The sequence below is a fragment of the Oratosquilla oratoria genome, chromosome 12 (assembly GCF_046742065.1).
Source record: "Oratosquilla oratoria isolate Oo_2021 chromosome 12, ASM4674206v1, whole genome shotgun sequence".
Taxonomy (NCBI): domain Eukaryota; kingdom Metazoa; phylum Arthropoda; class Malacostraca; order Stomatopoda; family Squillidae; genus Oratosquilla; species Oratosquilla oratoria.
The window spans coordinates 1,584,536-1,609,393 of NC_134788.1; the positions used below are offsets into that span (position 1 = coordinate 1,584,536).

Below are 24,858 nucleotides of genomic sequence, written 5' to 3' on the forward strand. Positions count from 1 at the left end.
GAGGAGAGACGGGGAGAGAAGAGAGAGGGGGAGAGAGAAGAAAGGAGAAAGGAGAGGGAGGAGAAAGGAGATGGGGGAAAGGAGAGAGGGGGGGAGGAAAAGGAGAGAGGGGGGAGGAGAGAGGGGGGAGGAGAGAGGGGGAGAGAAGAGGGGCGAGGAGAGGGGAGAGTTGAGAGGGGGAGAGGGGGAGGGAGAGGGGGAGAGAAGAGGGAGAGGGGGAGGGGGAGAGAAGAGGGAGAGGGGGAGAGAAGAGGGAGAGGGGGAGAGGAGAGAGATGGGGAGGAAGGAGAGATGAGAGAGGGGGAGGAAGGAGAGATGAGAGAGGGGGAGAGCGGAGTAGGGGAGAGAGAGTAGAGAGGGGGGAGCGTGGAGGGGATAGGGGAGCGTGGAGGGGATAGGGGGAGCGTGGAGGGAGGGGAGAGAGGGGGAGTGAGGAGGGGAGAGAGGGAGCGAGGGAGGGGGGAGAGGAGAGAGGGTGAGAGAGGAGAGAGAGGGCGAGAGCGAGAGAGGAGAGGAGGAGAGAAAGGAGAGAGGGGGAGAAAGGGGATAAGGTTTAGAGTGGGGAGAGTACAGGGGAGGAAAAGAGAGGGGGGAGAGGAGAGAGGGGAGAGGAGGGAGAGGGTGAGAGAGGAGAGAGGGGGAGAGAGGAGAGAGGGGGAGAGAGGAGAGAGGAGAGGGGGAGAGAGGAGAGGGGGGAGAGAGGAGAGGGGGAGAGATGGGGGGGGAGAAAGGAGGAGAGGGAGAGAGAGGGGGAGAGGACGGAGAGAGGAGAATGTGGGTGCGAGGGGGAAAGAGGAGGAAAGGGGGAGAGAGGAGAGAGGGGGAGAGAGGAGAGAAGGGGGAGAGAGGAGAGGAGCGAGGGGGGAGAGGAGAGAAGGGGGAGAAGGGAGAGAGTGGGGGAGAGACGGAGAATGGAGAGAGTGGGGGGAGAGGGGGAGAAGGGGAGAGACGGAGAGAGTGGGGGGAGAAGGGGAGAGACGGAGAGTGGGGGGGAGAAGGGGGAGAGACGGAGAGAGTGGGGAGAGATGGAGAGAGTGGGGGGGAGAAGGGGAGAGACGGAGAGAGTGGGGGGAGAGGGGAGAGAGGTTAGAGGGGCGGAGAGGGAAGGGGGAGAGAGAATGGGGAGAAGGCAGAGAGGAGAGAGGGGGAGAGGGGAGAGAGAGTAGAGGAGAGACGGGGAGAGAGGTAGAGAGAGAGGGGGAGAGGGGAGAGAGAGTAGAGGAGAGAGGGGGAGAGGAGAGAGTGGGGAGAGAGAGAGGGGAGAGGGGGAGAGAGGGAAGAGAGAGGGAAGAGAGAGGGGGAGAGAGAAGAGAGAGGGGGAGATAGAAGAGAGGGGGGAGAGAGAAGAGGGGGGAGAGAGAGAGAGAGAGGGGGAGAGAGAGAGAGAGGAGAGGGAGGGGGAGAGAGAGGGGGGAGGGAGACAGAGATAGAGAGGGGGAGAGAGAAGAGAGGGGGAGAGAGAGGAGAGGGGGAGAGAGAGAAGAGAGAGAGAAGAGAGGGGGGAGAGAGAAGAGAGGGAGAGAGAGAAGAGAGAGGGGGAGAGAGAAAAGAGAAAGGGGGGAGAGAGAAAAGAGAAAGGGGGGGAGAGAGAAGAGAGAGGGGGAGAGAGAAGAGAGAAAGGGGGAGAGAGGGAAGAGAGAAGGGAAGAGAGGGAAGAGAGAAGAGAGAGGGGAAGAGAGAAGAGAGAGGGGAAGAGAGAAGAGAGAGGGGAAGAGAGAAGAGGAGAGGGGGAGAGAGAGACGAGAGAGGGGGGAGAGAGGAGAGGGAGAAGAGAGAGAGAGGGAGAGGAGAGAGGGGGAAGAGGAGAGAGGGGGAGAGAGAAGAGAGAGAGGGGGGAGAGGGGAGAGAGGAAAGGGAGGGAGAAAGAGGAGAGAGGGGGAGAGAGGAGAGAGGGGGGAGAGGGGAGAGAGGAAAGGGAGGGAGAAAGAGGAGAGAGGGGGGAAAGATGAGAGAGGGGGAAAGATGAGAGAGAGGGGGAGAGAAGAGAGAGGGGGAGAGAGAAGAGAGAGGGGGAGAGAAAAGAGAGAGGGGGAGAGAAAAGAGAGAGGGGGAGAGAGAAGAGAGAGGGGGAGAGAGAAGAGAGAGGGGGAGAGACAAGTGATAGAAAGGGGGGTGAGAGAGGGGGAGAGAGGAGAGGGGGGAGAGAGAGGAGAGGGGGGAGAGAGAGGAGAGGGGGGAGAGAGAGGAGAGAGGAGAGAGGGGAAAGACAGAAAGACAGAGAGAGAAAGAGAGAGGATACCTTGCTCATCAGGTCCCCATTCTTCTTCTTCTTCTTCTTCTTCTTCTTCTTCTTCTTCTTCTTCTTCTTCTTCTTCTTCTTCTTCTTCTTCTTCTTCTTCTTCTTCTTGGGGCCGGCAACAGCGTGACCCCGTCCGTGGCCCTTCGCGATGATTTCTTGACCACCGATGTCGCGCGCGCGCGCCCACGTTCACCTGCAAAGTCCATTACATTTCTGTGGATGCACCCCCTCCCCCCCTGATGCCCCCTTTCTGGGCAACGGACGGAGTGATCATCTTTGTCACAATTAATACGTAACTGGCGACGAATGCTAAGGGCTCTTCATTCAAGAAAACTTCGAATTTAAGCATTTTGGTATGCTGATTCAATTCCTACGTAAACGTCACGAGGCGCGAGTGGGTATGTGTGGATGCCGGCGGCGTAAGCGTCTTGATTATACATTTTCTTTTTTGTAGTTGTACACGAGTTACCCCCAGATTCTGTGAGCTGGTTTGATCACGTTTCCTGTGTTTATTATTACTCAGAGTTGAAGAGAACAAGTAATACGGCAGCAGTGGCTTTATATTTTAGAATGCGAGTAGTGTGATGCATCGTACATATGACAGCCAATGCTCCGTGTGAGAATTTGACTCGTACTGAAGTGGTTAATACCTATCTGGGGACGACTGCCGAGGGCACTGCCCTCAAGAAGACTTTGTATTTAAATGCGGCAGAAAGGAAGATCAGGGGAGTGAGGGAGTATGCGCGAGAAATAAATTTGATGCAGCCCGAAGGAATTTCTCCCCATCTTCTCCCTTTCTGCATGGGGGAACAGAGGGGGGGGGTCGCCGAATTAATGAAGCGACCTTGCTGAGGATGTGCTGTGCCTTACGACACTACTTGTGACCCGGGGCAGTGGGCGAGATGCAGGGATGACCCATTGTCATCCAGGAGGTGCCAAGATAAGAGGGAGGGTAGAGGGTGGAGGGGAGTGGAGTGTATCAGGGATGGAATGGGTGGGAGTGGTTTCCATGCCCTTTTCTTTTTGGCTACCTCCCGTGTGAGGCCTGTGGTAGATGTATGTAATGTATAGAAAGGAAGATCCATAATACGGGGTGGGATTCAGAGGAAGGAAATGGCTAACCTCTTCAATAGGAGTCAAATCCTCTCTCGCGCAGCATCGGATGCCTAATGCATGATGCATCACACTACTGGCGTCATAAAACATGAAGTCACTGCTGGTATTAATCACTCTCTTTCACCGAGTATTAACAAACGCAGAAAACACGATCAAACCAGTTCACAGAATGTGGGGTTCACTCGGCTACAACTACAAAATGAATGTAATCAAGACACCCCACGAAATCGATGCAGGAGGATTCATTGTATGGAAGTGAGTGGTTGTTAAAGGGGGTCACTGATTACATGAATGAAGTGACCTTGCTGCATCGCCTCTGACCCAGGGATGACCCGTCATCCACGAGGAGCCAAGATGAGAGGGAGGGAGGGAGGGCGGGAGGGGTAGTGGACGGGAGTGGAATGGGTGGAGAGATATGGAATTATGCCTTTTGACTTTGGCTACCTCCCTCCCTCCCTCCCTCCCTGGTAAGGGGGAAAGAGCCTTGGGGGCACATGAAGAACTCTTACCCCAGAACGCCCACGTCAAGAATCGTCACCCCATGAGATCCCACCTGAAGAACTGTCACCCCAGTACGCTGAATATCAACAGTGGAATAAAGAGTAGGTTAGGTTAGGGTTAAGGTTTGGGTTAGGTTAGGTTGAATGAGGGTTAGGGGAGGGGGAGGGAGAGGGGGAGGGAGAGGGAGAGAGGGGGAGGGAAAGGGAGAGAGAGAAAGAGAGAGAGGGGTGGGTGAGGGGGAGGGAGAGAGAGGGGGAGGGAGAGAGAGGGGAGAGAGAGAGAGAGGAGGGGGAGGGAAAGGGAGAGAGGGAGGGAGAGACAGACAGACAGGACAGAGAGGGAGAGACAGACGGACAGGGAGGGAGAGACAGACAGAGAGGGAGAGACAGATGGACAGAGAGAGAGAGAGAGAGAGAGAGAGAGAGAGAGAGAGAGAGAGAGAGAGAGAGAGAGAGAGAGAGAGAGAAACATGCATATGCATACGAAAATGGAGATCAGATAGTAAAACCATGATGGATCACCTTGAGGAGCTATTTTTCCTCCGACTGTTGGACCGGATTTGCAGCATCCAGCCAGCCAGCCAACCGCAGCAGCAGCTTTCGGGAAGGAATCTGATGATATGCAGCAGCAGCTTTCGGGAAGGAATCTGATGATATGCAGCAGCTGCAAGACAAAAATTCTCATCCAGCTCATCAAACGACATTCCACATATTTTTGCCGAGGAAACAAAATAGTTTGCCAGAGAGTGATTTATGGCAGAAAAAGTTCTGGAGGAGGAGGGGGAGGAGGTGGGCGGTGGCAGTACCGTCCCCTGATTGGAGGAACCATAGCCCAGTGTGATGTGATGTGATGTGATCTTAACCCCTCAAGGAGGCCAGGCCAGGCCAGGCCAGGGCAGGGCAGTCAAGAGGAAGAGAGAGAGAGAGACAAGAAGGAGGCAAGGCGTGTTGTGCTTTTGCCACCAGGGAGGAGCGCCGAGGATCTGCGGCGCAAGTTTTGTGCTTTTGCCACCAGGGAGGAGCGCCGAGGATCTGCGGCGCAAGTTTTAACCTTTGCCTGGTGTGCTTTGGACTGACTGTTGGGGCAGGTAACCATTGCTGCCAAGAGTCAACTTTACAATGTCTACAACAGCATTTCCCGACCTTTTTTTGTTTTTCCAGGCGACCCCAATATGATCCTCATGATATGACTGCTGCAACCCCACAAATCTATTTCGGAAAAAAAAGCCTTCCTCGGCAACCCCAGTGGTTGTGAAACAGTGGTCTACAATGTCCATGTATTACAAAAGAGCCTCCCTTTACCATTTCCTAACAATGATGACAATGGTGCCTACCTTGACACGCTGTACCACGGGGTTGGGCTTCTTGTGGTCCCCAAGTGCACGAGCAAGCGAGGCCATTTGCCACGGGGGCTGTCCCAAAGAACATCTATTGGAAAGCTGGGAAGAGGATAATGAAAAAATGTCAATAAAACACTCTCTTGGCCTAAATCGATACACACAAACATATACAAACACATGTACAGATACCTGTAAACAAACTACATATATCCTACATATACCAAAGGCTTTTTGTCCCCCTTACACGGGAGGTAGCCAAAAGACAAAGGCACAGAAACCACTCCCACCCATTCCATCCCCAACATACCCCACTCCCCTCTTATCTTGGCACCTCCTGGAGGACAGGTCATCCCTGCATCCTGTCCACTGCCCTCCCTGGGTCAGAAATGGTTTCGCAAGACACAGGACATCCACAGCAAGGCCGCTTCATTAATTCAGCGACCCCCCCCCCCCCATTCTCTCCATCCCCTCGTGCAGAAATCCCTTATTTCTCACACATACTCCCTCACCTCCATCCCCCCACCTACTCCCCCTCTTGCATCACAGCCCAGCATCATCTATACACAACCTTTCTCCATTCACCCCTGTCTTCTGTCCTCTCCCATCCTTCCTCAACAGACATTCTCTTCTTTCCCAATGCCCCTTTTACCCCATCCATCCATCTCATCCTAGGTCACCCCTCATGTTCATTCCTTCCACCTCTGCCTGCCTGCCTGCCTGCCTGCCTGCCTGCCTGCCTGCCTTACACACACACACACACACACACACACACACACACACACACACACACACACACACACACACACACACACACACACACACGCTCATCGAAGCAACACCGCTCGTCGTCGCTCGTCGTCGCGCGACCAAGAAGAAGAGGATTTACGACGAAAAAGGAAAACCTGGTTTGTACTGTAGGGGTGGGGAGTGAACGTGAGTGCCCGAAATGGTATCTATGCAGTGCTAGTTAATTGTGTTAACTCGAAATTAGCAAAAATGAATGAAAACGACTCGAAAGCCAGTTGCGAATCAGAGCCATCTGGAGGCAATCCACTGAACCGCGATGTAAACAATAAACAAAGCACCACGTGTTATGACAATGATTTCTTAGGGTTTGGTAAGTACGAAAGAAAGAACTTAAGTAGATTATTAGAGATAGAGAGAGAGATGAGCAAAAATAGGACTCGGTGGGAAAATGAAATCATGGACTTAAGAAAAGAGGTCATTGGTTTAATTGATTGTTTATCTAAGACTAACCATGAAATTTCTGACCTGAAAAAAGCTAACTTGGATCTTACAAACGAAATTAAAGAAATGAAAAGAGACATAAATGAACTGAAGAATGAAAATGAAAAGAAGAAAACTAATGATAATAATAGCGAAAATCTAAAGCAAGAAGTGAACAACAAATTCCAAGAATTGACACAAAAGATCGAAGAAAACTTAGGTGGGGACAGTATCCAGGAAATTAAGAAGTGGAAAGAAAATATTGAAAATAAAGAAATTGCTTTCAAAGAAATAGTCAAGCAGCAAATGCAAGATAATGCAAAAGACACAATCATTCAAGTGATTAACGAAAAAGCAAATTGGGTCAGGGACACAGTAGATAGGAAGAAATGTATTGTGGTTTATGGGCTTAAAGAAAAACAAGGATTGGCGAGGTACATGAGAGAAAAAGAAGAAAAAGAGACAGCAGTAGAAATCCTTAATGAAATTCAGGGGGGAGATAGTGATTCAGGCACAGACTTAGAAGAGACTTACAGAATTGGTCGCTATACTAAGGATAGGAATCGACCTCTAAAGATAAAACTAAGGTCACAAGTGGTAGTAGAAGACATATTTGAAAAAGTAGGTAACTTGGCAAAGAGTGAAAAATACAATAAGATATGGATAAAAAGAGAAATGAGTACTGAGGAATTAGAAAAAGAAAGGGCGCTAAGAGAAGAAGCAAAGGAAAAAAACTTGAAAAGATCGGAGACAGAATGCAAAGAATTCCAGTGGAGAGTAATAGACTTGAGATTAAGACAATGGCGCTTCAAAACGAACAAAACAAGGGAAGAAGAAACCAGGGAGAAGGAAGAAAATTAAAAGTGGCCTATACCAACATTGACGGACTAATTTCGGGACTGAACGAACTCAATGATTATCTGTTAGAAGCAAAACCAGACATAATGGGAATTGTAGAGACTAAACTAAGAGGTGAAATACCATCCACTGTTATCGGACAAGGTTTATACAACTACTGGATAAAAAACAGGGACAAGAAACAGGGAGGGGGAATCATGTTCTTGGCCAAGAAAGACCTAAAGGTGACAAAAATTGCAGAGGGCAAAGGTAATGCTGAATTGATCATGATAAAAGTCGAAGGCAAGAATATGAAAAGTAGAAAGTTTGTGGTGACTTATGTGCCTCCAAAAACAAGCGCTTGGAAAGAAATTGAACATAAAAAAATGCTAGATGACACAAGAAAATCACTCAATGAGATACTAATGGGTAAGGGTAATCTGGTAGTTATGGGGGACTTCAATTGCAAAGAAATTTGTTGGGACAGCATGACAGTGCAAGGAGGAGATGACTCGTGGGGCAATGTACTGCTAGATATGACCATGGAGTACACAATGACCCAATGGGTCCATGAAAACACAAGGTACAGAAATAATGAAGAGCCATCGAAACTAGATCTAATATTTACAACAGAGCCTGAAATAGTGCATAAAGTCCAGTATGAGACACCAATTGGAAAGAGTGACCATGTACTCATCGAAACTATACTAAAGGAAGAAATAGACATAGAGAGGAACGAAAAGCATAGGAAAGGAAGACTGAGGTACAACAAAACAGACTTTACAAAACTAAAGACATTCTTCCGGAATGCAAACTGGGAAATATTTTACAGGGAAGAAACAGCAGTGGAAGAGAAATGGAATATATTGATGGAAAACTACAATGAAGGGGTAAACAGGCATGTACCAAGACAAAAGCGAGAGAGAGAGTACATTAAATGTTGGTTCAACAAAAGATGCAGTGAGGCAAAAGACAGAAGGGACAAAGCTTGGAAAAAGTGGAGAAAAGACAAAAAACAAAGCAAATGGCAAATTTATGTTAACTATAGAAATGAGTATGTTAATGTGAGAAGAGAGGAGAAAAGGAACCATGAGAAGGATATTATAGACAAATGCAAAGAGGCAACCCAAACTATTCTATCGGTATGTGAATGGTAAACTTAAAAACAAACAGGAATTGGTGAAACTATGCCAAGGAAACATAGAATACACAGAAGATTTAGAGATGGCCGAAGTCATGAACAATCACTTTAAATCTGTTTTCACCAGAGAGAAAATACCGAATTGTGACATAGACAAAAACAAGAAATCTCCCCTCATGAATGAGTTTACAGCATCACTAAAGGAAATATCAGAACATTTATCAAGGCTGGATGTCAGAAAATCACATGGCCCGGACGGTATTGCAAATTGGATTCTAAAGGAGTGCAAAGAAGAACTAACAGACAAAATACACATCTTAATAAACAGCTCACTCAAAGAAGGAAAGATACCCGAGGACTGGAAAAAACGCTAACATTGTACCAATACACAAAGGAGGAAACAAAGAAGAACCCACCAACTATATGCCAGTATCACTAACAAGCACCATTGACAAAATTTGTGAGAAAATAATCAAGAATAGATGGTTAAAACATCTGGAAGACAATGACATATTAAACCCAAGACAATTCGGATTCAGACAAGGAAGATCATGCTCCACAAACTTAATATGCTTTTACTCAAGACTAATAGACATAGTGCAAGAAAGAAATGGATGGGCTGATTGTGCATTCCTAGACTTGCAAAAAGCCTTTGACAAAGTACCACACAGAAAACTACTAAAAAAACTGGAACACATAGGAGGAATACAAGGAAACCTACTAAAATGGATAGAGGACTTTCTGACTGGTAGAAAGATGAGAGTAGTGCTCAGAGAAAAATATTCAGACTGGAAAGAGGTGATCAGTGGAGTACCGCAAGGATCTGTGCTGGCACCAATAATGTTTGCTATCTATATGAATGACATGGATGAGGACGTGAACTGCTACATGAGCTTCTTTGCCGATGACGCCAAACTGCTAAGGAAAATAGAAACTGATGAGGACTGTGAAGCACTGCAAGAAGACCTAAATAGGGTATGGAACTGGAGTCAGAAATGGGAAGTGGACTTTAATACTAAGAAGTGTAGCATAATGGAGTTTGGAAAAAGCAAAAACAGAATATCAGGAAAATATACAATTGGAACCAAAGAAGTAAAGAAAGTAGGATCCGAAAAAGATTTGGGAGTAATTATCACGAACGACTTGTCCTATGATATACAGATTAACAAAATTGTCGGGGAGACTTACAACTTGCTAAGATCAATAAAAGTGGCGTTTACATACTTGGACGAAGACATGATGAAAAAAATATTGGTTACATTGATAAGGCCTAGATTAGAGTATGCAGCGACATTGTGGTCCCCCAGTACCAAAAAGAATATAAAGAAAATAGAAAGAATCCAAAGAGCAGCTACAAAAATGGCACCTGCACTTGCAAACCTATCATACGAAGAGAGATTGGCTAAACTGGAGTTACCGACACTGGAGCAAAGAAGAGAGAGAGGTGACCTATTGACCATCTACAGAATCATGAAAGGCACAGAGGTACTCGATAGTGAGAACTTACTTAACTGGGACAAAAGAAACACAAGAGGACATGGAAAGAAAATAAAAAAACATAGCTATAGAAGAGAACTGAAGAAAAACAGTTTTCCTCATAGAGTTTTGGACACTTGGAACAAACTGGACAATGAAATAGTATGCGCAAAAACCATTCATGAGTTTAAAAACAAACTAGACACTGCAAGATACAAAGGCGGGACAACACGAGCATAGCTCCCCTTCCTGTAAAATACAACTAGGTAAATACAGGTGGGGGGGGATTAAACCTAGAGCAGATGTGATCAATATTCTCCAAAGGTATGTCAATCGTTCGATACAATGAGCTGTGGACAAGCGATCCATCCTGTGTCATCAAATACCTTTTCCTCACAATACTTTGACATTTGGTAAAAACAGTCATCAATACACAGACACGAAATGGGAATACACGGTACTAACTTTGAGGACGAGTGAAAGGCAGGCGGGGTAGAACATCACGATTACCAGGTAGTTGATGACGACCATCGAGAGGCAGGCGAAGCCACACATCTGCTCCAACCGGCTCACACCTGACACCAAGCAACACATGTAAAACGTGTCATAGAAAGGTGCTCTTTACGTGGTATGGGAAGGAGGTAGAGGTCGGGAACCTTATTGGGAAAACAACGAGATAAAATGATTACAGAGATATTGCCTTTGGTTCCTTCCCGAGACCCACAGGTCCTGTGGTGGTGAAGAAGAAGGAAAAGAAGAAGAAAGAAAAGAAGAAGGAAAAGAAGAAGGAAAAGAAGAAGGAAAAGAAGAAGGAAAAGAAGAAGAAGGAAAAGAAGAAGAAGGAAAAGAAGAAGAAGGAAAAGAAGAAGGAAAAGAAGAAGAAGGAAAAGAAGAAGAAGGAAAAGAAGAAGGAAAAGAAGAAGGAAAAGAAGAAGGAAAAGAAGAAGGAAAAGAAGAAGAAGGAAAAGAAGAAGGAAAAGAAGAAGAAGGAAAAGAAGAAGGAAAAGAAGAAGAAGGAAAAGAAGAAGAAGAAGAAGAAGGAAAAGAAAAAGGATAAGAAGAAGAAGGAAAAGAAGAAGGAAAAGAAGAAGAAGGAAAAGAAGAAGAAAGAAAAGAAGAAGAAAGAAAAGAAGAAGAAAGAAAAGAAGAAGAAAGAAAAGAAGAAGAAGAAGAAGAAGAAGAAGAAGAAGAAGGAAAAAAAGAAGAAAAGAAGAAGGAAAAGAAGAAGAAGGAAAAGAAGAAGGAAAAGAAGAAGAAGGAAAAGAAGAAGAAGGAAAAGAAGAAGAAGGAAAAGAAGAAGAAGGAAAAGAAGAAGAAGGAAAAGAAGAAGAAGGAAAAGAAGAAGAAGGAAAAGAAGAAGAAGGAAAAGAAGAAGAAGGAAAAGAAGAAGAAGAAGAAGAAGAAGAAGGAAAAGAAGAAGGAAAAGAAGAAGGAAAAGAAGAAGGAAAAGAAGAAGAAGGAAAAGAAGAAGGAAAAGAAGAAGGAAAAGAAGAAGAAGGAAAAGAAGAAGAAGGAAAAGAAGAAGAAGGAAAAGAAGAAGAAGGAAAAGAAGAAGAAGGAAAAGAAGAAGAAAAAGAAGAAACAGAACAAAAAGAAGAAGAAGGAAAAGAAGAAGGAAAAGAAGAAGGAAAAGAAGAAGAAAAAGAAGAAACAGAACAAAAAGAAGAAGAAGAAGGAAAAGAAGAAGAAACAGAAGAAGGAAAAGAAGGAAAAGAAGAAGAAGTAAAAGGAAAACAAGAAGGAAAAGAAGAAAAAGAAGAAAAAAAAATCTGTACAGTCTGAATATAGGAAGTACAGGTTTCTGTGTTTTGTGCCTTCTGTGTAATATACATAATACACACATCACATGAAAATTTACATACTTTGATATCCTCAGAATCACTAAGAAAAGAACATTATAATTTAATTTTCCTTTTAAATCTGGTTACCCAACACATTCTTCTCTTGTAATACATCTTTTATCATACTCGTATCTATACAATTCAGTTTCCCATTGCAAACTGCACCCCCCCTGCTTCTATCAGAGGCTAGGACAGTTCCCCTTCCCAGTGAGAGAGAGAGAGAGAGAGAAAAGACTTTTTGTCACGGAATTTTACGAGCCATACCCTTGTTCCAACTTTAGGGGGCAGACAAACCGCCATCACCTTGGGCCCCGCTGCAAGGAGGAGTTTTAATCCAACAAGACAAACGATGGCTGCCTGTCGCTGACTGTCTGTCCTGCAAGGTGGTGGGCCGAGAGACTCGTCTCCCTCCTGCTGGTCCGTCTTTCAAAACCCATCAATTCTCTCGTGTCCTTTCGGAGGAGGAGCTCTGAGGGGCTGATGGTGTTCTCTGGACTGCAGCTCAGGATTTCTCAATCAGCTGTAACGACTGTCATGCCTCCACCTCCTTTCCTCGTAAGGAGCGGTGACAATCAGCAGCTGCTCCCCTTTGGCCTCCTCCTACAGTACTGTTGTATGTATGTCAGTGGTTTATAGTAGTAGCAGAGTATTCACGAGTAATTGGAGGAAATATAGTAGAAGTTGAGAGAGAGAGAGAGAGAGAGAGAAATCTTGAGCCCATTCCTATAACTGAGAGTCTGCCCTTCAGGAACCTCAGGAGCCAGATGGACGTGCGAGTGCCGAGGCCTTACGATAAGGGGGGGCAGCAAGGAAATTGTTCTCTCCAACAGGACCACCACCACTGTCCCTTTACCATACATACATATACCAAAGGCTTCCCCCCCCACCTTACACACAAGTGCCAAAAAAACAAAGGCATAGAAACAACTCCCACCCACCGAGCATCGACAAAACTCGTTCCTCTCCCGAAATGACCTCTGGCTTACCCAAAAGAGTTCCTGCGCCGATTGATAGCCAGCACCTCGACCATCATGTCCAGCGTGAGTGAGGGGCCCAACTGTGCCATGCCGAGGGCAATGTTGGACGCCACCTTGTGCTGCGAGACGAGGACGACAGGGTGAACTGGGCCAGCAGCAGCAGGGAGGCTTTGCTCAGGTCCACCAGCAGGAGGAAGAAGAAGAGGGCATCCCTGTATCAAAGAAGCGAGTATTAACACCGAGCGACACGTAACATAATAACAAGAACAGCCCAATTTGGGGGGGGGGATTTCGAGACGTGACCCATGAATGAGCTTCCAATGTGTAATTTGAGATCCCCCAGAAAAAAAAAAAAAGAACATCTGAAGACGAAGCTGGAGAAGACGGCAAAGACTCCTCCGATGCCTGCTGCCAGAGGGGACATCAGAATCAGTACATGAACTATTTCATAACACACACACACACACACACACACACACACACACACACACACACACACACACACGCACAGGTGATACAGGCCAAGCTCAAACAATACACGAGTCCAAATCTGAACATGATAACTGGAAATCAAAGATATAGATTAAGTTGGAACCATACATGAATTGGAGTCCAGGTACTATGTTAGAAGAAAATTAGAGAACAGGAGGAGACGGGACCAACGAGCGTTGCTCCTTTCCTGTACACTGCAATTAGGTAAATACGCACAGACAACCGAGATTTCTTGTTTTAGGACAGAAGGGCTTTCAGAGGCAACAAGAACAAAAAGCTCACATGTCTAGAGGATGTGAAGAAACGCCATTTCCCATATAGAAGTGTATAGCTTACAAGGTGACATAGTCCAAGTTCAAACAATAGAAGTTGATGTCTTCAAATCTAAATGTGATGCATGATGACGGGGAGTGGGTGGGTGGGGGGAGTGTGTATGAGAAATAGAGTGACGCAGCCCAATAGGATTTCTCCCCGTCTTCTCCTTTTCTGCATGAGGGGACGGAGAGGGGGGGGGTCGCCCAATTTATGTAGTGGCCTTGCTATGGATGTGCTGTGTCTTGCGACACTGCTTCTGACCCAGGGCAGTCGACAGGATGCAGGGATGACCCGTCATCCAGGAGGTGCCAAGATGAGAGGGAGGGAGGAGGGTGGAGGGGAATGGAGTATATAGGGGGTGGAATGGGTAGGAGTGGTTTCTATGCCTTTTTCTTTTTGGCTACCCCCCTGTGTAAGGTGGGGTAGCCAAAAATTAAAATCACTTGACATATATACAAAAACATGAATATCAAATGAATATGTTGAAAGCAGGATTGAGATTTTGGTTCAGATCTGCAAACTCTGCATTTCACGCCCCAACTATTCTCCCAAGATATTTTGAGAAAACATTACAAAGTTCCCCTTCTTCTTTACGGAATATAATCGTTGGTATCATTCAAATTGTTTTGCCAATTTCTCTTTTCTAAAGTAGCAATTCACCATGTATTTTATCTGTGGGGGGAAATGTACTACATTTAAATCAAAGAAACAATATTGACAGAGATGGACTTTGTCGACAAGACTTTAAATGTATGTTTTCAAATGACAATTCAACGACAGTAATATTATTGAGTTGTAATTAGAGAAAAATTCTCCAACTGGGAAGAAGTAAAAAGCGGGGTCCCGCAAGGATCAGTACTGGCACCGATCATGTTCGCTGTATACGTTAATGACATGAATGAAGGCGTGGAGTGCTATATAATTTTTTTTGCAGATGATGCAAAATTACTTAAGAAGGTAAAAACGGAAGAGGACTGCAACTCATTGCAACAAGATCTGGACACAATATGGAATTGGACTCAAAAGTGGGAAGTAAAATTCAATATTAAGAAATGCAGCATAATATAATTTGGAAAGAGTAAAAATAGAATATCAAAAGATTACAGAATTGGGGAAGAAAAAATAAATAAAACAAACTATGAAAAAGATCTTGGAGTGATGATTGGAAAGGACATGAAACCAGATAAGCATATAAACAAGATGTTCGGAGAAACCTACAACTTATTGAGAGCAATCAAAGTGGCATTTACCTATATGGACGAAGAAATGATAAGGAAAATACTTACTACACTAATAAGACCAAAACTCGAGTACGCAGCATCACTTTGGACACCCAGTACCAAAAAGAATATTAAGAAACTAGAAAGATTACAAAGAGCAACAACAAAACTAGCACCGACACTCGCCAAACTAACATATGAGCAAAGACTATCCAAATTGAACCTACCAACTCTGGAACAAAGAAGAGAAAGAGGAGATTTGCTAACTATCTACAGAATAATGAAAGGAATGGAAGTTTTAGACAGGAACGACCTATTAATGTGGGACAACGGTAAAACAAGAGGACACGGAAAAAAATTGAAAAAGGATAGTTATAGAAAAAACTTGAAAAGGAACAGTTTCCCACACAGAGCGATAAATACATGGAACAAATTAGACAACAAAACAGTATGTGCTAACACTATACAAGATTTTAAGATAAAACTTGATGCGGAGAGATACAAAGACGGGTCACCACGAGCATAGCTCCCCTCCCGTATATTACAACTAGGTAAATACAACTAGGTAAATACACTCTCATTCTTTTAAAATATGCATTTTATAATGTATTTTATGTGATGAAAAGAACTAAATTTAAATTAATTTAATCAAGAGTACTTGATGATTAACGACTTGAAGAATAAACTTGATACCCACACGGCAAATCCTAAACTAAGGCAGCTTCCACGAAAAAATCTGTCAAATGACATTCTGTCAATTGTTGAGAAAACAAAATTGTTTACCATAGTTATTTTACTGTAGAAAAAAGTTCTAGATGTTGAAGGAAATGGTCCAGTGTGATAGTGTCATTGTTTTCTATACTTACCTAACATATACTTTGAGCCAATTGTGTGAAGGGTGCCGAATTGATGGTACGTGTAGAGCTCCGCAATGGACTACTGTCATAAGGACGACGTCGACCCTTTGATATTCCTGCGGTACAGAAATACATTTTGATGCAGTGTTACTCCACGTGATTTAGGTTAAAAAGACAAATACCATGGCAATTATAATTGATTTTATATATTCTTTTCAGTGGATACGCGTTAACTTGAGATTCAAATGGGCTGTAAAAAATTGTAGAAAATGAATGAAAGTCCATTTCTTAGTTGTCGATATTTTGTCAATTTCCCGTGCATGCAGTTCCTAAATAATAATAATAATAATAACATTAATAATAATGAATCAACATAAATTATTTCTGCAAACAAATAAAATATCATAGGAATGATGTATGTTCTTGTGATCTCATTTCTGGTTCCAAGTGCCTACCACTCGACAATAATTATTGCCATTGACATGATGCAAACCAATGAGTAAGGCTTATATTAAAAGAAAAAAAAATTGTGTGGCACAGAAAATAAACAAATGAAATGTTGTACAATTTAGTTATTTGTTACTGGGCAAACATCGACAACACAACTAACTGGTAACAAGTCAAGACAGCAAGTGCTAAATGATCAGAATAGGGCCAAAACATCCCAAATCTAGGACATTTGGGCCATGGCCATGGACCTGCAACCTAGTCCTAACTAAGACAGTTGGGCTATGGATGTTTTGGCCATGGAACTACAGCCTAGTCCTACAACATTTGGGCTGGTTTATGGACATAAGCTCACAATAGAAAAGTGCAAAAAGTATTAATGGTAATTTTATAATTGATATATGTTATCTATTTCACATAAAAAAAATGTACCAGGTACATTGGGCCTTTGCATAACTGTGAAGTAGGCAATCTATCACAATCTTGTTCTCTTTACATTTAGAAGTTTAGATTTTTTATAATATCAGTACATATTTATCAATCAGAAATAAAAATAAATGTATATAAACTATAATTATCGATACGAATGCAACTAACAACAGTAAGTTAATTTATGGGCGGCATAATTGCACGTACATACATATACCAAGGCTTTTTCCCCCTTACCAGGGGGGTAGCCACAAAGAAAAAGGCATAAAATCATTCCCACCCATTCAATCCCTGAATACACTCCACACCCCTCCGCCCTCCCTCTTATCTTAGCACCTCCTGAATGACGGGACATCCCTGCACCTTGTCCACTGCCCTGGGTCAGAAGCAGTGTCGCAAGACACAGCAAGGCCGCTTCATTAAATCGGCGACCCCCCCTCTCCGTCCCCCCATTGCATAAAAGGAGAGGACGGGGAGAAATCCCTTCGGGCTGCGTCAAATTTTGCTCACACATACTACCTCACCCCCCATCCACCCACCCATTCCACCTCATGCAATTAATTATAATTGCACGTAGGACACAATAGTAACGAGATTAAGGTTGGGATATAAATATTGCTGGGAATAAACATGATACAGTATAAATACTTATACTGGTGGGATTGCATGCAGTGTCACGAAAATAAAGGCCATTCATTACAAGTTACAACACCATGTCATGGAATGCACAGAACTACGTGAACTTGGAAATGACATAAAATAATGTTCCTTATCTTGTATGATAAAAGATTAAAACTCAAACAAGTTACAAAATCAAGTCAGGAGACATTATAGTTATGATTATATGTATCGATAACAAATGTATTGTTTTCAAAGCTACAACATTCCATTTTTGTTGACAGGGTGCACTAGCAAGCTCTGCACCCCTTTCGCTGTAATTATGAATTATTATTAAGTCAATGAACACAAATAATAATAATTTACTTGATCTCGCTGTTTTGTTTACTCAGTCGTTCCAATGTGTACGGTTACACCGTCGCAGGGCGTTTGGCTAAGTTGCATCTTAGCAACCAATTTTTCGCTGCATTGCTCGATCGTTTCGCTACACTGTTTTATTGATAAGAGGGAACTTTATTTTGATTCTAAAAATCTGCAACCAATATGTAGGTGGGAATAAAACATGACATTGGAAACAACGTACGCGCATGCACACGATGCACGAGTACTATGTTGTAAAAAGCACGCGTCCATAACAAATGCACATAAGCCATTTTGTGACTGCGGCCGTCCACACTGCACTTTTCACACCCAGCATCAGACCATGACCATTTGCATTTTCTTTTAAATTCATGTTGCACATGTTCTTTCCTAATATTTTTGTATTATTATAATTATTAAATATTTCAATTGTTAACACTTATATGAATATGAGCTGCATTTTTAAATATATTTTTTCTTTTCCTTTAAGGCCTACAGAAGAGCTCTGTTGGATGGCCTGGGGGCACGTGCAGTTGTGCTTATTACAAAGCCATGTATTTTGTTCGGTTTCATTAAACGCAATTGTAATTGGACAGGCCGCGCCTATGCCATGGGCTTAATGTTTGCGCTGGCAACATAAGTCGAATCCTGCAACCTGATTGGTTCGAGCTATAAACGGAATATTCTGAATTATTAAAGTTTTTATTGCAAGACTTGCAGTTCAACCGATTGTGTTCCCAGGGTCTGACGACGTAGCGACCCGAGATTGGAGGAAGACCCTGGGCACTACGAGGTTGAATATGCCCCCCCCCCCCCCACCCCCGGGCCATGAAACCAGGAATTAAATTTTGGGAGCTAATCATGCTTTCGGGGGAGGGGGGGGCGGTTGCCGCTGTACTGTACACACACAACTCGTGGCGCACTTGGTAGAGTTCCCGGCTGCCACTACGGAGGTCCGGGTTCGAATCCCGCCCAGGGCTGATATAATATCAGTAGCGATGCGCTGCTGGTTGTTACCCTAACTCTCGTGGGCGGGGAGTTGTGTGTGTGTGCGTGTAAGGTCACGGTATTACCCATAGATCGGTCGTGTACGAGATCTGAGCTCTCTTCTGGGAGGGAAATAGCTGTCGATCAAGAGTCCAGCACGTGATCCAAAGACCATGGTGAATCACACACACACACACTCACTCACTATAGGGCTGGGCGGGATCCGAGTACTGGACTCGAATCCCACGGATGGATCCGAGGAGAACTGACGAATCAGATTCCAGACGCTGGTGGTACTCGAATCCAATTACCACAAACTCGATTTTACCATTCATGAATAATAATAATAATAAAAAAAAACTTTGCGTACGAAAAATATCATGGCTAGCGAGCGACGTATGATGGCAGAAATGTAGTGTTGCCATGCGCGTGTCTTTTTTTTTTACGAACGTTGATTAGCTGGGCATGTGAGACGTTATCATTATATTTCACAAATTTATTATTGGATACTGAATTTGTTAGTTCTATAGTTGGTGATATTCTAGGTATAATTTGTTTAGAGTATCCAGTGCACATTAATCATGTTGCTATAGGACGATATACATACATACATACATACACACACACACATATATATATATATATATATATATATATATATATATATATATATATATATATATATTGCAAAAATAATCACAATAACGCGTGACGAAAAAATATTGCAGAAACCACAGGGAAATTAAAGTCGGAATACTGAACGTTTTCGTCTATTACGACATCCTCAGAGTACAAGAAAGAAAAAATAGAACACAATATTTATACAGAAGTAAGAAAACTGGGAGAGGTTATAGTCACATAAAACCTTCGGACATTATACATACTCACACATTCAATTACACATGGAAATGTTAATGGTAATAATAATAAAAGTACATACACATTCATATACACATGGAAATAAGAAAGGTAATAGTAACAAAAAAAAAAAAAAAAATCAAAAGAGCAAAATCATGTGGCCGAAAGGTCCATAGGACATTTGGTACAATTAGGAAACTTGGTACTGCTTAAATATCCTATGATTATAAGATTGTTTAACCAAAACACAAGATAATATTATCAAATTGTACAAAAAAACAAACAAAAAAACAATATTTAACAGAAATAAGAAAACTGAAAAGGTTATAGCCACATAAAACCTCCGGACGTTATACATACATACACACTCATATACACATAGGAATATTAATAGTAACAATAAATGAAAAAATACATACACATTCATATACACATAGAAATAATAATAATAAATAATAATAATAATAATAAAAAAGAACAAAACTATGTGGCCGAAAGGTCCACAGGACATTTGGTACAATTAGGAAATTTGGTACTGTTTTACTATCCTATTAATTATAAAATTGTCTAGTTTAAATAAACCTAAACTCAAGTTAATATTATTATCAAAATTGTTCTTTATGAAACAGGATTCAATGATGTTCCTATCTAAAGCTGAATTACAATCAACAATTTTCTTAACGTTGTCCCAGTCAATGTTGTGGTTTGTGTCCCTAACATGGACAAAAACTCCACTGGACATTTGGCCCGTCCTTATACTGTACCTGTGTTGTTTCATCCTAATATTTAATTCTTTACCTGTTTGGCCAATATAACAGGAGTTACAGTTTTTACAGGGAATACTATAAACACATCCTACATTATTACAAGGGGAATTTTTAATAAGGAGTTCTTTGATGGTACTGTTTTTGAAAATAACATTAATATTAAACTCCTTAAGGATGCGAGGAAGTCTCACAAGATTATCATGAAAGGGAATTACTAAAAGATTTTTCTTACAAAAAGTATCTTTTTCGGTTGTATTGAAATAAGACTTCCTTGCCCTATGTTAAACCTAAACTTGAGTTTAGGTTTATTTAAACTAGACAATTTTATAGTTAATAGGATAGTAAAACAGTACCCAATTTCCTAATTGTACCAAATGTCCTGTGGACCTTTCGGCCACATAGTTTTGTTCTTTTATTATTATTATTATTATTATTTTTATTATTATTATTTCTATGTGTATATGAATGTGTATGTATTTTTTCATTTATTGTTACCATTAATATTTCTATATATATATGAGTGTGTATGTATGTATAATGTCCGGAGGTTTTATGTGGCTATAACCTTTTCAGTTTTCTTATTTCTGTTAAATATTGTTTTTTTTTTGTACAATTTGATATTATTATCTTGTGTTTTGGTTAAACAATCTTAAAATCATAGGATATTTAAGCAGTACCAAGTTTCCTAATTATACCAAATGTCCTATGGACCTTTCGGCCACATGATTTTGCTCTTTTGAATATATTTGTTTTGTGTTACTATTACCTTTCTTTTTTCCATGTGTATATGAATGTGTATGTATTTTTTTATTATTACCATTAACATTTCCATGTGTAATTGAATGTGTATGTATGTATAATGTCCGAAGGTTTTATGTGACTATAACCTCTCCCAGTTTTCTTACTTCTGTATAAATATTGTGTTCTATTTTTTCTTTCTTGTACTCTGAGGATGTCGTAATAGACGAAAACGTTCAGTATTCCGACTTTAATTTCCCTGTGGTTTCTGCAATATATATATATATATATATATATATATATATATATATATATATATATATATATATATATGAGTGGAAAAGATGGTACAGCAACGCGGGTTGGAGCTAGAACACTATATTCCTGACATTTCGACTAGAAGCCTTCTTCATCAGAGTGACAGACAACGTACATAGACAGTATATAATCATGTCCTCCTCCTCCTCCTTACGGCTCATCCGGGCGGGCGTCTCAGAATGTCGCATCCTACGGTATAATACTCCCTCCTCCTCCTCCTCCTCCATTCCAATCTGGCGGCTGCAGACGACAGACTGGCAAACCCTTCTCTGTTGTGGTTGCTGACCTTTCCCACTGTTATGATGCACGCGGTCTCGACCAGCCTTCTCATTCTAATTCCTCTCTAGCCCGGTCCAGACAGGGCGTGCCTCTTCCCATTTTGCTAAATGCCAGTGCGCGTCCACGTGCACTACCTACCAGGGAATTTGAAGTCCTGGGATGCCGCAGGTCGTTCTTATGTTCTGCTGGTCTCTATTTTTCTTTTTTCAACCCCAGCGACGTCTCACCGTAATACGTTGCAGGGCATCCATTGCATGGTATTCCATATACTACGCTATTCTCATTGGTTGCTGTTTTTTTTTTTTTTTTTTCCTAAGACGCCCTTCATTTTGCGCCCAGATCTGAATGCTATTGTGATGCCTGCTTTAGCTAGTGTCTTGGTCAGGGCTCTTGCCTCCTTCGCAAATGGTACTAGATATCTAATTGAATCTCTGTCACTTTTTGGTCTTGCGTCAATTTATTCCGCTTTTCTTTTTTCTCAGTCCGGATAGCAACCCCACTCGATACGTAAGTTTACGGAAGACATTAAATATGTGGGTCACCTCCTCGTCTACATATTCTTTGTTGTATATCCTTAGTTACTCTTAGATAGAAACCTCTCTAAGAGCTCTAAGGATGTGCAACAAAGAATATGTAGACGAGGAGGTGACCCACATATTTAATGTCTTCCGTAAACTTACGTATCGAGTGGGGTTGCTATCCAGACTGAGAAAAAAGAAAAGCGGAATAAATTGACGCAAGACCAAAAAGTGACGGAGATTCAATGATAATACACAACACATCACATTCAAGCAAGGCGTGCCTTAAAATGATTACAAGCAGGAGACTTTATTCCCGCAAGGGCGTGGCACAGCATAACCACAGGATTCTATTCACGCCGCTGAGGATGCGACAGTTCTCCTGACTTCCTCCTACTGAATCCCTCTTTGTGACTCCCTCCTCCTCTTCCTCTTCCTCTTTCTCCGTCTTCTCCTCTTCTTCCTTCGGTTGACCACCCTCATATTCTTCCTCCTTCTCGTTCTCCTCATCGTCCTCCTCTTCCTTCTCCTCTTCTTTTTCCTCTTCCTCTCCGTCCTCCTCCTTCCCCTTCTGCTTCTCATCCTTTATCCTCATCTCATCGTCCACGTTCCTTCCTCCTCCTCCTCCTCTCTTCTTTTTCAGCCCGTCCTCCTCCTACCCTACCTCTCCTCTGTCACCATGAATTTTTTCTCGGTCAACAAAAGAATTGAAGCAGGAGAAAAGTAGAAACAAACCAAAATAGAAAATGAATGGCATTGGATAGAACACGATACTAAAGTGATAATGACAGTGATGATAACGATGATGATGATAAGGAATAGTAGCAATAGCATCTCTTACCCTCTCACTCTTACTCTCAAGACACTACTACAGGCACACACCCGTTGCATCCCCTCCCCTTCCCTGTCTCCATCTTCATTTTCTCTTCCTCCTCCCAAAACCTGGAGTGTTGCTCCTCCATCCACCCCTAGCCAGCCAGCCATCCAGCTTCAACACCTTAATTCCCCTCACTCCCTCCGCTCCCAGTGCCCCTCCCTCACTCCTTCTCCTTACCTTTTCTCGCCCGTTTCCCTCCATTTCTTCTCCTTCCTTCTTCTCCCTTCCTATTCCCCTTCTCTCCCTTCTCCTCTACCTGTATTCTCCCTCCCCAGCCTGATCTTCCTTGATTTCCCTTCCACCTTCCCCGCTCCCCCTCAGCTGGCCTCTCCTGACCTCCTCCTCCTCTCGCTTCCCACTTTCCCTCCTCCTCCATCGTTCGTATTATTCCCCCCCAGGCCGCCTTGCCTTGTTTGTGCATTCACCCCTTTCCATTTCTTGCCGTTTCTAATCGTTGACCCTTCTTCCCACCTTCACGACCCATCTTCTCCCTCCTTCGTTCTTCTTCCTTGGTCAGTCAGTCTTCCTGTTGTCTGCTCGCTCCCTCTCTCAAGGGCATCTCAGCATCGGTACTGACTTCTTATTTATTTATTTATTTTTTTGTCTTCTTTCTCCACCATCATCTGCGTTCTTCATCTCCTTCGCGACAAAGTACATCCCTACTACTTGTTCTCTCCTCTCCGTCTGTCTCTGTCTTTCTGTCTGCTTGTCTGTTCTGTCCTTCTGTCTGTATGCCTCTCAGTCTCTATCTGTTTGTCTTTCTGTCTGTATCTGTCTCTGTTTCCCTGTCTGTCTGTCTGTCTATCTATCTGTCTGCCTGTCTGTCAGTCTGTCTATCTGTCTTTCCGTCTCTCTGTCTTTCTATCACTCTGCCCGTCTATATGCTTGCCTGTCTGTCTGTCTGTCCATCCCTCTGTCTGTCTGCCTGTCCATCTGTCTGTCTGTTTGTATGTCTCTGTGTGTCTGTCTCTGTCCGTCTGTCCATCTCTGTCTATCCGTCTGCCTGTGCGCCTCTCTCTGCCTGTCTTTCCATCTCTGTATATCTGTCCGTTTCTCTTCCTGTCTGTCTGTCTGTCGCTTTATCAATCTGTCCGTCTATCTGTCTACCTGTACGTCTCTCAGTCTCTGTCTTTCTGTCTCCCTCTGTCTGTTTTTCTGTCTATCTGTCTCTCTCCCTCTCTCCCACCCTCTCTCTTTCCTTCTCTCCCTCTCGCTGCATACGAGTATGCCTCAAATGGTGTGTGTGTGTGTGTGTGTGTGTGTGTGTGTGTGTGTGTGTGTGTGTGTGTGTGTGTGTGTGTGTGTGTGTGTGTGTGTGTGTGATTCACCATGGTCTTGGATGACGTGTTGGACTCGTGATCGACAGCTACTACCCTCCCGTAAGAGAGCTCAGAGCTCATATATGACCGATCTATGGACAATGCTGTGACCTTACACGCACATACACACCCAACTCCCCGCTCACGAGATTTGGAGTAACGACTCACAGCGTAGCGATACTGAAATTACTTCAGCCCTGGGCGGGAATCTTACCTGTGCGTGCGTGTGTGTGTGTGTGTGTGTGCGTGATACTGATTTATTTCACCCCTGGGCGGGATTCGAACCCGGACCGACGGAGTAGCGGTTGCGAAAGGTACCACTGCGCCATCGAGCCGAGTGTATAGAAGTATGTATGTATATGCATATATGCCTATGCATATGTATATCTAAGAAGATCTCTAGAGACCCAGCTAATGGCCTCAGAGTAAAATTGAAGGGCCTAATTCGTAGAAGCCATGAATTCACTTGCTGGAACTCTCCCGAGCTGCTACCACTCAGTCACTGACTGAGGGGGATCATAACCTTGGTTACATAATTATAGGGGGAATGTTGAAACACACACACAAGCGCGACCAACCACTTTGTCCCTTCATTAGCCAGGTACCGCTAGTTAATCACAAACTGGCTAAGCGTCTACGTGCACTGATCTCATCCTTCACACCATCCCCATTCAGTCCCAAGTCCAATGGAGAATTCCTCGATATTATAGAGACAACACGACTATATAGAATCATAGCATCGATGGATGTTGAATCCCTCTTCAC

The 24,858-nt window shown here is 43.3% G+C and overlaps 1 protein-coding gene across 1 annotated transcript in view; it reads right to left on the bottom strand.

Annotated features, from left to right (window-relative positions):
• Positions 1–4,373: 4,373 nt before the first annotated feature.
• The window catches only part of LOC143030149 (uncharacterized), a 45,139-nt gene continuing 24,654 nt past the window's right edge, over positions 4,374–24,858 (bottom strand). Inside the window, exons 2-5 of the mRNA XM_076193315.1 lie at positions 15,588–15,694; positions 12,704–12,906; positions 10,342–10,451; positions 4,374–4,519 (exon numbers count right to left, since the gene is read on the bottom strand). Of these exons, the coding sequence (XP_076049430.1) occupies positions 4,374–4,519; positions 10,342–10,451; positions 12,704–12,783 (336 nt within the window). The 5' untranslated portion in view covers positions 12,784–12,906; positions 15,588–15,694. The remainder of the gene's footprint in view (positions 4,520–10,341; positions 10,452–12,703; positions 12,907–15,587; positions 15,695–24,858) is intronic.